Source organism: Mus caroli, unplaced genomic scaffold (genome assembly GCF_978045245.1).
Source record: "Mus caroli unplaced genomic scaffold, Mus_caroli_1 scaffold_1, whole genome shotgun sequence".
NCBI lineage: Eukaryota > Metazoa > Chordata > Mammalia > Rodentia > Muridae > Mus > Mus caroli.
Window position 1 is genome coordinate 89,517,223 of NW_028227256.1, and position 13,966 is coordinate 89,531,188.

Below are 13,966 nucleotides of genomic sequence, written 5' to 3' on the forward strand. Positions count from 1 at the left end.
CTAGCTCTGTAGACCAGGCTGGCCTTGAACTCATAGAGATCCTGCCTCTGTCTCCCAAGTGCTGGGATTAAAGGCATTTATTTGCCACTACTGCCTGGCATGAGCTGACATTTTTGTCCCTTCAGATTTTTTTAGTCTGAGGTCTCTGCCACAGTTCAGGACCTGTGAGCATTTTTTTTCCCCAGAAGCCTGTCAAGGATCTGGATTAGGGGTGGGAGTGGGGTAGCTAGAGGGGCCCTCAGATTAGAGGTGGATCGACTGGAGGAGATTCTGCTAGAAAGGTATAGTGTTCTTGAAACCCCCTTGAGGCTGGGGAAGACAGCTGGTGACTGGAGTGCTGTGGAGGGAGACAGCATCGCCAGTAGTGGGCCTGGCGTGAGGCCAGAAGCCAGCCTTCTAGTCAAGAAAGGGGAAGGAGAGCAGAGAGTGTGGGTGAGCAATCTGAGGGCAGTAAAGGGCAATGAGGCCCTGACAAGGCAAGAACTGTGGCGTGGGCAGCACTCAAGGTCCCATCCCACTGTCTCCCACAGGGTTCCACAAAGGTATGGGGCAGTGCTGAAACTGAGCAGCACTTTGAGAAGGCCCACCTGGAGTAGAAGAGTGCTGCCTGAGGTGAGTGAACCACCCTCCCACCCCCATCCCACCCACCGTGTGTAAAGGAGACTGGAAGTCAGTAAGCTGCTACCTTCCCTTAGGATCCTGCAGGATCCTCCTCTTGCCATGAGTTACCTGCTGTGCTCAGTGGGCAAGGTTTCTCTCAGAGGGTAATAATACTTCTGTTGTCTTTAGGGCCCCCATTGACCTAAGTCATCTGTGGGCACGGAGAGACGAGTGGGTGCGAGTTTCCTAGGAGGAAGGGTAATGCCCATGCATCTCTCAGGACACATTTGCTGCTGGAGGTGGGTGCTGGCCTCATACAGAAAAGGGATGAGTGGGGCAGGAAGAGTGGCTTTTACTGCCACTACTCAGCACCTCACAATGGAGAGCCCTTCAGGGCTAAGAACCCTGGCAGCTCTCCTCAGGACCCTCTCAGGATGTCCATAGAACCCTCTTAGGACCGCTTCAGCATCCTATCAGACCTTATTGGTGTCCCCTTAGGGCCTCCTCAGGATCCATCTAGAACTCTCCTCAGATTCCCTCAGAATCTCTTCAGGACTCTCTCAGATGTCTCCAGAAGCCTTTCATATTGATCCCCTCATCACTCTCTTAAAGCTCCCTCAAATCAATCCCTTTAGCTTTCGTCAGGGCTCTATAAGAGCCCCATTCAATACTTGAGGATTCTTTGGGTTTTCTCCATGTCTCTTGACCATCCTATAGTAGCTTCTCCCATCAGAGCTCCCAACCACGGTCTGTACAAGTTTCACCAGCACAGGATCATAGAGCAAGCATGGCCAGAGGCCAAAGTTGCCCAGTGAAGGAATGGACTTGTGCATCAGATCTACATGCTGCTTAAGACAGAAGAGAGGCCGGGAAGACGAAGCCATGATGTGGGCAAAGCCATTCAGACAAAACAGGGCTGCAGTAATTGTGTGTGGGAATATGCTTAACCAGTTACAGGAGGAGAGAGAAGCCCAGTGTCTGGGAGCAGAGTCCTGAAAGAGCTTTCAGAGAGAAGAGGCAGCCAAGGAGCAGCAGAGCTGGAGCTGTCCAAGGGAGAGTGAGTACCTCTGTGTGGAAGGATGTGCCTTCATTTCCAGGAAGCCTGGACATTGTCAGAGAGCCAAGGACTTCACCAGAGGCTGTGGACTCCCGGGCTCTCAGATATGACTGACTACAAAGAGCTTAACCTCAGTGCTTTTCCTGAAACTAAGTTGACTTCTCCTTATTGCCTTTGCCACATTTTTGTTGAAATGGTCATTTTAAATCAGTTTGAGTGGAAAGTACAAACACATTTGTGTGGCATGACAGGCAACTAAGAGGGTGAGTGAATCCAGGCCTAGCCAAGCCTGCTCTCTCTGTTCCATGCTCGCACCTTTGTCTTCAGCCATAGCTCTGTGGAAGGCATGTGTAGATATGTGATTGTGTGAGTGGGCAGCACAGATCTCAGAGGCCATAGGGCAATTTTTAAAGAATATATACAGAAATTGGCTACTGCCTGATCTGTCCCCTTTAGTCACCTCACACTCAGAGGAGGCTTAGGCCTCCCCTGCCACTCACAACTTAAATCACTTGCAGGGGTGGAAGTTCTTGCTGCCATAACAGGAAGTTGGAGGAACCTGGGGGGGGGCCTTCTTTGTTCAGAAAGGCCAAGAGAGTTGGGGTGCAGCCACCGAGGGGTTATATGGGACAAGTGTCAGAGTGAAGGGACCCCACAACAAAGTTACAGGCCTTGTGGTGTCATCTCCTTCAACTGCCTGACTACTCTGTCTGTTTAAACAACGGATGGACTTTGCTATTCACAGACCGTCTCATGGCCAGCTGCACAGTCATTCCTGTATTCATGCAAACTTAGGGAAATTCTCAAATATACAGAAAAGCCGAGAGAAGGGGTAGGACAGAGCTAACAGTGTCCCAGTCATCCATCCATCCCCCACTGGGTCACCTCTATCAAATCTGCTTAAGGAAGACCCCACTCCCTGCAGCCTTAGTCTACCAGGGACTTTCAGGAGAGTCCCGGATCCTACCACCTCCATCAGACACTTGAGTTCATATTGGCAGTAGATGAGAGGTTTTTGTTGGTGGTGGTTTTTGTTTTTGTTTTTGTTTTCTTTTGTTTTTTTTTGTTTTTTTTTGTTTTTTTGGTTTTTTTTTCGAGACAGGGTTTCTCTGTCAAGGTCACTTCCCTTCACTTGTGGACTTCCTCCATAAGTCCCAGCCCCACTTCACAGGACAAGGGGCCAGAAATAGTAACACCCTTGAGCTCCACTTGAACTAAAGTCCCTACCCATCTCAGGACCCCAAGCTCTCCAACTCCTCAGTAAGTATAGCCCTGTGTAGCCCTGGCTGTCCTGGAACTCACTCTGTAGACCAGGCTGGCCTCGAACTCAGAAATCCACCTGCCTCTTCCTCCCAAGTGCTGGGATTAAAGATGTGTGCCACCACCACCCGGCCAGATGAGAGTTTTGTAAGAATTAATTTCTAGACAAAAAGTCTGGCCCATAGCATACAGCTGCCGGACAAGGCCTCAGAGACAATGACAGGGACAGTAGCCTTTCCCAGGTTCTGGGGTTGGAGGTGAGAGCCCCGGCCTGGTGCTTAACTGTACCTTGTCAGGATCACCTTGTAGAGGAGGCAAAGGCACACACTGAAAGAGGAGGACAGCAAGGGGGCTTAGAAACACCCAGGAGAAAAAGAGTGTGGCATGGGGAATGGCCAGCTGGAGAGAAAGTAGAGAGCAGAGAATAGAGGGTTCATTGAAGCCGGGCCCTGTGGAAGAAGGGCTGCTGGGTCCAAGGTGGGAGGAGATGGATGGAGTAAGGGTTTTCCCCGGGTTGTCTCACAGCCACTTCCTGGGAAAGATACTGGGTTGTATGGGGGTGGGGGTGGGGGGCAGACAACAGAAGGCTTCCAGGTGGGATCTTACTGAGGAGTTGGAGAGCTTGGGGTCCTGAGATGGGGAGGGACTTCAGTTTAAGTGGAGCTCAAGGGTGTTACCATTTCTGGCACCTTGTCATCCTGTGAAGTGGGGCTGGGACTTGTAGAGTGAAGGGAAGTGGTCTTGACAGGCCGAGGACTGGTGTTGGAAGGACCTGGCTGGAGAGTGGAATGGGAACAGATCCCTGCGGAGAGGCAGATCCCTGCGGGGCCAATGGCTGAGTGAGTCTCACACCTCCAGCTGTTATACTTCCACTCTGTACCAACCACTGGTGGAGTCCATGATCCTATCAGCAAAATAACATTAGAAGCAGGGGTCATGTCTTTGCTGGCTTTGAGACAGCTGGTGGGGGAGGGGTGTTCTCCGGGAAGCTGTCACTTCAAGACCTGGTTCCCTGAAGAGAGAACTGAAAATACCAGTATAGAGCTGGGAGCTAGGTCACATCCCCTCTGCCAGCCCTACCTTGCACAGCTGCAGTCGGGGACACAAAGGACCCTGCCTTTTGATCCTGTCTCCGGGGTTGGGTCACATGGCCACAACCTGGGGCATAGCACTTACGAGGCCCTAAAACAAATAGACTTCAAGAAAAGCAAAATCGGTGCTGTAGGGATTGTCTTAGTAAGACAAATGCAAGCAGTTTAGACAAAGACAGGGTCGCCCTTGGTGTTCCCTTTGCCTTAGGCACCCTAGGGAGGTGGATGGAAGGGTGAGGCTCTATCCAACCTCACACTCAGGCACTGGAGGTGGCCACAGCACCCTGAATCCTCAAGGGGAGGGCACGGCTTGCCAACTGCCTGCAGGCCTGAGCACCTGCCTTAGTCAGTGTCCTTTTGCTGTGAAGAGACACCATGACCACAGCAAATCTTAGAAAAGGAAGCGTTTCATTGGGGCTTGCTTACAGTTTCATTACATTACTTGCCTACAGTCCATTAGCATGGCTTTGGAGCAGTGGCTGAGAGCTACATCCTGACCCACAGGCCAACAGAGAGAGAGGGAGAGGCGGGGAGAGGGGAGGGGAGAGGGAAAAGGAGAGAGAGAGAGAGGAAAGAGGGAAGGAGAGGAAGAGGGGAGAGAGGGGAGAGGGGGAAGAAGGGGGAGGGGGAGGGGGGGAGAGGGAGAGAGACTGGGCCTGGTGTGGGTTTAGCAGGTTCAGCATGGGAGAAGGTGAGGACTGAAGGGGGCCTGGGGCAGGCAGGCCTCAGGGAGAGAATGCTACCTGGAAGCTGAGGCTGTTAGAGGCAAGAGGCAGCAGTTGGCCTCCAGAAGCCTGCAGATATGGGTCTAAGACTGCCAAGCAGAGAGACTGTGGATTTGACATGGACCCTGAAACCTGACCAGCAATAACCAGGTCTCTGGGATCTAAATCCTCTGAGAAAAGGGCTAGGCAGCCCCATGGGACAGCTTGGATCTGTCCTGAGTACCTGAGTCCCCTGCAGAGCCTAGTGTAGAGTACAAGTGGAGGCTTGGTAGGGTGTGGAGGCAGGACTGAGGGCAGCTTGTACCCTGTGCAAAAGAAGATGGTGACTCCAAGCCCAGCTTGATCTCCACACATTGAGTGCCTTCCTGAAATATATAGCCTTCTAGGTCACTAGGCTACTGTAGGGGAGAAGCCTAGTGGGGAGGGGAGAAAGGTCCTGATGTTGCTAGTTGCCATCCCAACTATCTAGCCAGAGGGAAGAATCCCCTAGAGCAATACCCTGTCCTGTGAGCCAGTCTACATGATGGTAGGGACCATGCCTCTACCCAGTAGTACCTTCTACTGACCCACAGGGCAGATGCTGAGGCCAGAGTGTGAGATGGGGAGAGAGTAAGGATGGAAACCTGGTCCAGTACCTAGGCAGGAGACACTTCGGGAAGCACCGTGGCTGCAGGTGGGAACCTCCACAGCAGGCTTCGTACCCACCGTGGGACAGGCCTGGAAAGGCAGTCAACCATATAGGCTGTGCCTGTGGAGGCCACAGTGAAAGAGAGTGGGTGGGGCCAAACTAGGGCTTCCCTTTGGGCAGGGAGCTCAGCCGGAGATACAGGGGACTAAGGTGTTGGTCCCAAACTTGCCACCAACTGTGACACCCTAACCAATAAATCCCCTCTCAGGATCTGTTTCCACCCGGGAAAAGAAAAGGGGGAAGGGTGGGAGTGAAACTCTCTCTAGCTCCTCACTGTCTTTGAAGGCAGGAAGACTTATCTATTATTTATGGTCAGATGCTATGGAGCTTATATGGGGAAAGGGCGGCTGGGCTGGGAAGGTAATCTGCAGAAGGGTGGCCTGTGGCCCCGGGAAAGACCCCTGGGCCCTGCGTGAAGTATCTGGGGCAAAGACTGCCTACCAAGGCCCACTGGTGTAAGGCAATATGCTGTACGAAGACAATGAGCCCTGGAAAGGCTTCTGAGCCTGGCTGCTAGGTCAGGAGTGGCTTGGGTGGGTTTATCTGTGGGCTGGCTGAACCAGGCCAGCCTCTGCCCTATCCACACATGCTGATTGAGTCATCTGTCAGGGAGGAATGTGGGACATGACTGTTGAACACATCTTCAGGAGCATGGAAGAGAGGGAACCTTGCTGCCTCTGACCAGGGAGCAGGGTGCCATTTTGTGACCACAGATACTGCAGGACCTGCCCAGTGGTGCTAAGAATGAAAAGAGCCAGGGAAGAGGAAACATCCAAGGGTGGGGCTGAGCTGCCTGGTTAGACGGTTCACTCTTTGTTTCCAGAGCAAATGCATTCTTTGCTGCTTCTCTGTAGGTGTCAGCCAAGGTGGCAGGTTCCAGCTTCCCTTCCAGAAATCCCCACCTTTCAGCACAGCCTTAGGGCTGGGGAAAACAGTGCAGGCGGTAGGGGTGGAGCTGCCGCCTCCCCTTTGCTGTCGTCAATAAGCCCAACAGTCGCCCTCACTTACAGGCGGGCTTAAGACAGTCAGCTGTGGCTGGCCAACCTCAGCCCCGGGGAGAACAGGTGGATGCCTTGATGTAGTTGGGGCTTCCACACGGGCCAGACCTACATGAGATGTATCAATTGATGCTGGGCTGGAGGCTATCAGCTGAATGAGGCTGGACTGGGCTCTGTCAGATGGGTAAGGCTGGCATGGCGTCTGTTAGATGGGATGGGGCTGGGCTGGGGTCCATTAGCTGAGGTGAGGATGGGGATGGACTGTGGCCGGAGTCTTTCAGAGGGGTAAAGCTGGCTGAGAAGGGGCTAATGAAGTGGGGCTGGGCTGGGGTCTGTCAGATGAGGTAAGGCTAGAGCTAGGCTGAGCCAGGGTCCATCAGATGCGGGTGGGGGTGTAGAGATGGGGTTTTTTCGGGTGAGCTGCGGCTGGATTGGGGTTGGTCAGATGGGTGGGGCTGAGCTTCGGCCTGCCAGATGGGGGCTATGTCACATAGGTGATGGCAGATGGGTATGCTTGAGCACAGCTGGGACTGGGCTGGGGACTTGGAACCTCAGGGCGTGCTTCCTGGTCAGAAGTATTTGCTCAGGATCAGTGTAGCTATTCTCCTTAGGGGTTGAGGTGGGGTGGGGATGATATAAATGGCTAGTACAAAGTAACTCAGGATGTTTCTAGGCCTTGGTGCTGAACTCATCAGAGACTTCAAAGTCTGCTCTGTGCAAGTGGTGTCTTGCACTCCAGAGCTAGAATAGAAAACAAGTGTGTATGCCTTTGAGAGGAGCAGCAAGTCCCCAGCCGCAGGCCTGCTATAGGACCCAGGGCGTTTCTGTAGGGGTCTGTGGTTCTGTCAGTATCCTACTGACAGTGCCTTATTCTTGCCCTCTTATCTCAGGCTGTGGGTGGGGGCCCCAGGCCTGATGATAAACAGAGAAGTGCTCAGGGACCTGTAGGTCCCTGTCCAGATGTCAGGGTGACCGAGGGATGGGCTCAGGCTTTCTATCAGCCTCTGCAGACCTCTTTGGATGGTCAGTGCTGAATCCATAGAGCAGCCGTCTGTGTCCCCTAGCCATAAGGCCCACAGAGGTAAAGGGCCTGCACTGTGCACAGCTGGCTCCCCTCCCCGTGTCAGCCCCATATTTTACACCGGGTAGGAAGTTACTAGCCTAAAAGTACCATTTCCCCAACCCAGCATTCACTGGCAGCTTCTCTAAACTGAACGGTGAGCATCCCTGCATGGGCTATGTGATGGATGTCAGTGCCTGTTGAGGGCAACCCACCTGCACTTCTGAGGCAGTTGGGAGTGTCCTGGCTACGGTCCCTGTGCTATACTGAGTCAAGGCCAGGATGTGCTGTCTGTAGCTGGGCCCTGGGACTTGAAATCCTGAACTTTGTGGGGAGGTGTCCTGAAGGGCCAGGGTTCCCGGAGTAGGATGTTTCTTCCAAGCTGTCTGTGCACCTTGACCTGTTGGGATGTTTGAATCCTCCTTCCTTAGAGTTCTGTGTTGTCTTTTAAGCAGACAGAGGTTTTGACCTGACCCTACAAAATACTGGGCCATTTGAATCTAACCTGAAAATTTCAAGCTTGTGTACGCAATAGGAAGCCACATGTAGCTATGTGGGACAGTGGACATTAAAGAGGGGTCACGAAGAGCTCCCACGTCTCACCTATACAGGCTTCTGATCACTGAGAGTCCAGGCTGCCCCTTGCAAGCCCAGAGGCAGGAGTAAGACTGTGTGAGTAGTGTAGGTTTTCAGGTGCAGAGGCCTCAGGTGGGAGCCACGATGCTAAAAGGCATCCCCATAGGCATCCCAGGAGCCATTCTGCCCAACTCCCAGACGCTCCTATTGGATAGTGAACAAATTCCAGGGACCCGTTCTGCAGGAGGCTACACAGGATGCTTCTGGGTGGGTGTATCAGAGAGTGAAGGGCAGCAGGTTCACAGTCAGTGTCAGGGGCTCTGAGGAAGTCCTTGGAGTTTAGCCTGGCTAAAGAGTTTAGCCCCAGGAACCTCAGAACTCTGGGTTGTTTGAAAGGAAAAAGAAACAAAACAAAACACATGGTTTGTGAAACCATGGTTGCTGGCAAATAGGCTGTTCTAGTCTGGCAGATATGGAATCTAGACATAAAATATGATAGCAGAATATTCATCTCAGCTAGGATCTGTGGTTTTGCTTCTCTAATGGACTGGAGGCGTGTAGGTTCCCTGGGGACCGAGGAGGAAATGAGCCTTGGCCTGCGTCCCCTCACTGCTTGCAATCACTGGGGTGGGTGCTTGTTCATTTCCTGTATGGGAAAGGACACATGTCTTGTGAATTTCCAAGGCAGATAGCTGGCTTGGGCCTGCCTCTCCCTGGTGAACGCAGTTCTTCTCCTCTGCCATCTTTCCCTGCAGGAAGCCACTGCAATAAACTCTAGACCTATGGCTTACCCAATCCTGCAACTGTTCAGGGTCCTGGTACCCAACCAGGAACAAGGGGACAGGCTAGGTGTCCAGTGTGCCTGGGATCAGCACTTGCTGGCATTTCTTGGCTCAGTTCCTTCTCAATGTTGTGGAGTGCCCCATCTAATGGGGTAGCCAAGGCTAGCCCAAGAGGAGGTTGAATGAGGGTGTCTGATTGCTATGCCACCTGTCATACAGTATATGTCAGGCCACTGCCCAAGCCCACCTGGCTGGGGTTTGATGGGCTCGGGTACCCTCCTGGGCCTCATTGTAGAGAGTGGACAAGGGAGACATTCCTGACAATGGCAGTGCCTGGGACCTCTGAGTCCATCCAGGACAGGACTATTACTTCTGAGAACCCAGATCTCAGACACGAGCCTGTGGGCCTAGTGGTGGTACCTCAGAAGTTTCCACAGCTTTCCAGAGACCATCTCAGGCTATACCCTCTGTTGTCCTTCAGACCAGGCAGAATGAGTGCTGGCTACATCTGTCAATCAAATGTAGGTGTCTTCTTGCAGCCAGGGTGGGGGCAGAAAGCTATAAGGCCCATGGGATCCTTAGGCCAATAGGTAGAACTTCCTCTGAGGTCTCCCTGCTGAGGCCTCCCACTGCATGCTGGGTGAGGCTGGTGGGCATTCATCTCTGCCTAGGACTTGAGCTCTAGAGAGCTGGAGAGCACCTGTAGACACTCCTACTACCGCCATCTCCCCTGCATCAGGCTGGTCCAAGGAGACCGACTAAGGAGATGGGCGGGGTCTTTCTGTCTCTAGCTTCGGAATGGTCTGCCACATTAAGTCTTCCCATCATCTCTGGAGGCTTTGGATATCCCTAGCTGTCCAGTGAGCAGAGATTAGACCCTGAGAGGTTTTTTTGTTTTTTCTTTTTGATTTTTTTTTTAACAGTTTCTGTGGTTTCTTTGGGAAGGGGAGTTTCAGGTGTGTGAGGCATGACTGCTCCAGAATTCCTGCCCAGAGGTGGGCAGGCTTTGGGACAGGGCAGGGCCTTACCTTGGGGCCCCTCCCTCCACCTACCCTCACTGACTTCCTGACCTTCCTGCAGCCCTAGGACCATGAATAGTACAACTTGTAACAGCACCCTCACGTGGCCTGCTGCCGTCAACAACTTCTTCATCATCTACTCAGCCTTGCTGCTGGTGCTGGGCCTGCTGCTCAACAGCGTGGCACTGTGGATATTCTGCTATCGCATGCACCAGTGGACGGAGACCCGCATCTATATGACCAACCTGGCTGTGGCCGACCTCTGCCTGCTCTGCTCCTTGCCATTTATGCTGTACTCCCTGAAATACAGCTCTTCAGACACACCCGTCTGCCAACTCTCACAGGGCATCTACCTGGCCAATAGATACATGAGCATAAGCCTGGTCACTGCCATTGCTGTGGACCGCTATGTGGCAGTGCGGCATCCCCTGCGTGCACGTGAGCTGCGGTCCCCGAGACAGGCTGCAGCAGTGTGTGTGGCCCTTTGGGTGATAGTGATCACCTCCCTGGTAGTGCGCTGGCGCCTGGGGATGCAGGAGGGTGGCTTCTGCTTCAGCAGCCAAGCCCGGCACAACTTCAGCACCACTGCCTTCTCGCTGCTGGGATTCTACCTGCCGCTGGCCATTGTGGTCTTCTGCTCTTTGCAGGTGGTGACTGTGCTATCGAGAAGGCCGGCCACTGATGTGGGGCAGGCGGAGGCTACCCGAAAGGCCACCCACATGGTCTGGGCCAACTTGGCTGTGTTTGTCATCTGCTTCCTGCCCCTGCATGTGGTCCTGACGGTGAAGGTCTCCCTGAACCTCAATACCTGTGCTGCCCGAGACACCTTCAGCCGTGCCCTGTCCATCACAGGCAAACTCTCAGATACCAACTGCTGCCTGGATGCCATCTGTTACTACTACATGGCCAGAGAGTTCCAGGAAGCGTCCAAGCCAGCCACGTCTTCCAACACACCCCACAAGAGCCAAGATTCCCAGATCCTGAGCCTCACCTAGAAGAAGTGAGCATGTGCCAAGGGTCAGAGGAACCTGTGATGTGAGCAAGGAGCCCGGATCAGCCTGAACCTGCTGCGGGGTCTGAGCACTCTAGGAGACCCAGTTGGCCTAGAGAGGCTGCATCTGCTCCCCTGAAAGGATCAGAGGACTCAGGCTCTAACGTCCAACCTGAGGGACCCTGGAACAAAACCACATATCTGCCATTCCAGATCTAGAACCCCTGGGCACCAGAATGGGGCCTTGATGGCTAGCCACTCTGAGTTTAGGATACACCCCTCTCCGGAGTTGGTCCTGGCAAGGTCCTCTGTCACCTAAACGCAAGTGATGAGAGGTAAAGGATGGACATACAGCTCAGAGAGCCAGGAGACATCTTTCCAGAGTACCCTCAAATGGCTTCTTCCTTTCGGGACCTCTAAACTTCATGCCACATGTAGGTAGGGTTGGGCAAAAGGGCAGCAGCTGTGGTCTGGCAGGCTGTCCTCCAAGGCCCATGACTGTCACTGTTGCTCCAGCTCTGTATTCTGAGGGTTCCAGCTCAGGAGACCCAATGGTCATAACATCATGTTGAGCAATCGGTCCTGAGCCTCTTCTGGTATTTCCATTCTATAGTGGGACTGTTGATTCCTGAGGACAGTGGCTATGGTAGTGGTCTGCTGGAGTTTGTTGTGAGGAAGATTGCTGTTTGGTATCCATGCTCTCTGAGGATGTGGCCCCAGGCTTCGAGGATCTCTGGAGTAAAGGATGAGCCACAAAGCCAGCTTTGAGTCAGGGCACATTTGGAGATGTGGTAGCCCTGGGCTTCCCCCTCTGTGCTTTGTTTTTTGTCTTGGTCCAAATGCTACAACCTTACCCAGAGCCAGAGTCCCTCCAGCTCAGGGGAGGGCGGGTAGTGGCTCTCCCTACCCTCTACCCCTACTTCATCCAAGGCCTACTGCCTAACTGGCCCCTTTTTTGTATGACCTTTTCTGCAAAAACCAAAAATCTGTTCATCCTCCAGACACCAGAGAAAGGATTCCATTCAAGTATAAATTGGTGAACTGATTTCCTGGAGTTACTTACAAAAGCGCGGTGACTCTTGGGTGCTCCGTCACCAAGAAGCCTCACTCAGCATAGATAACAATCCCCAAACTGCACCGCTAGATTACCAACCCCCACTAAACTTCCACCTCACACACACACTGGACACCTGCTCTGGACAAAAATGTGGCTAGGGTGTGAGGGAGCTGTGGCTGCAACCCAAGGTGTGCTGACCCTCTTCGCTCTGCCAAGGACTGCTAACAGCTTCATGATCATCAGCCTATTCGTCACAGCCGTATTTTGCTTGTTTCACTGGCATGACTGTGGGCCGAGCTGTTCTGTGGATCAAAGCAGCGCTTTTCCTGTTCACTGCTGATGATCATCCTAAGCCAGAGAAATGGCTTCTCTGTCACACTCGCCCACTCTCCCTCCAGTTCTCACATCCCCTCCACCCTCTCTTCTGCAGTATTATCTAAACCTTCACCTTGGAAGGAAGGGATGGCATATCTATACAATATCAAGATATAGGATCCACACGTGTGTGCCTATGGTTCTTTTCTGAGTCTTACGCCTCTAGACTACAACAGCAGACACCTATTCCAAGTAGCTTGCCGGTGATAGAAACAAAGCATCAGGAGGGGAGAAATAGATCATTTGGGGTCCCCATAGCATCCCCTAGTGTGCAGTATTGGGTCCCCTGCCCACAGAACCAGCAGAGCACCTCTACCTTCCTTTGGCAACCTCAGCTTTAGGGGAAAATCCCACACCCCCACAGGCTAGCCTTGGCCATCTGTCCAGATGATGCAGAAGACGGGAGGTAGAAAATGAAGGACAGTCTTTACACAAAAGCTGCAAAATTAGCACACTAAAAAAATGAGAAAGTTAAATGGCTCATCTGGCATGGGTGTCAGCAATCAAACCTGGCAACCTGAGTTCAAATCCCGGGAACTAACATGCTAGGAACGAGCCACGCCACAAGTTGTTCTCTGGCCCCAACACATCCTCCAAATAAAAAATAAATAAATGTCAAACAAATAGCACACTATTAAAAAAAAAAAAAAACCTGTTGGCAGACCGGAGAGATGATGGTTCAGTGGTTAAGGGCACTGACTGCTCTTCCAGAGGTCCCAAATTCAACTCCCAGCAACCACATGGTGGCTCACAACCATCTATAATGGGATCTGATGCCCTCTTCTGGTATGTCTAAAGAGCTACAGTGTGCTCATATACATGAAATAAATAAATCTTAAAAAAAAAAATACTATTGGCAAAGAGGAAGGCTGAGCCCCAGTACCTCCACTGCCCAAGGTCAACTAGAACTGGTGTCAGAGACACCGGGGTTGGTGTGGGGACACTCCAGAACATCTGAAGGTAACTTGTGACTTGTTAAAAACTGCATTTGACAAAGCAGTCATGAGAAAGCTCATGCTATATGAATAACTTCCCCTAAAGTCCACTCTGAGTACTGGCTAGTTTTGCTTTGTTTTGTCAACTTGACGCAAGCTAGAGTCCTCTGAAAAAAGGGAACCAATGACAATTGAGAAAATTCTTCTGTAAGACTGGCATGTAGGTAGTCCTGTTTCTTTAATGAGTGATATTGGCTTTGTTCATAATAGCCAGAAACTGGAAACAACCTAGATGCACCTCAACAGAAGAATGGATAAAGAAAATGTCCTACGTTTACACAATGGAATATTACTCAACCATTAAAAAATGGCATCATTATGTCCTGGTGTGGTGGTGTGTGCTTTTAATCTCAGCATTTAGGAGGCTGAGGCAGGCTAATCTGTGAGTTTGAGCCCAGTCTGGTCTACAGATTGAGTTCCAGGACAGCCAGGGCTACCTAGAGAAACCCTATCTCAAAAGTAAAAAAAAAAAGGTGTGTGGGGGTGCATCATGGAATTCACAGGTAAATTGATGGAACTAGAAAAAAATTATCCTGAGTGAGGTAAATGACAAATTTGTCTTTGTCTTTGCTTAAGTAAAGTCGATAGTAGCCAAGCTATAGTCTATAGAACCACAGAGGATAAGTACAGAGAAAGGACTAGGAGATACAAATGGATCCATTAGGAAAGAGAAGTGGAATAGATAGTTATGG

The 13,966-nt window shown here is 51.9% G+C and overlaps 1 protein-coding gene across 1 annotated transcript; it reads left to right on the forward strand.

The window, feature by feature from the left end:
* The first annotated feature begins 483 nt into the window (after positions 1 to 483).
* Gpr35 (G protein-coupled receptor 35) lies at positions 484 to 11,173 on the forward strand. Its single transcript, XM_085843692.1, has 3 exons — positions 484 to 612; positions 1,552 to 1,657; positions 9,918 to 11,173. The coding sequence occupies exon 3, from the start codon at positions 9,928 to 9,930 to the stop codon at positions 10,849 to 10,851; it is 924 nt and encodes a 307-aa protein (XP_085699818.1). The 5' UTR covers positions 484 to 612; positions 1,552 to 1,657; positions 9,918 to 9,927; the 3' UTR covers positions 10,852 to 11,173.
* The last annotated feature ends 2,793 nt before the right edge of the window (positions 11,174 to 13,966 follow it).

Coding starts and splice junctions, on each gene's coding strand:
- Gpr35 (XM_085843692.1), top strand. CDS start 9,928: ATGAATAGTACAACTTGTAACAGCACCCTCACGTGGCCTGCTGCCGTC.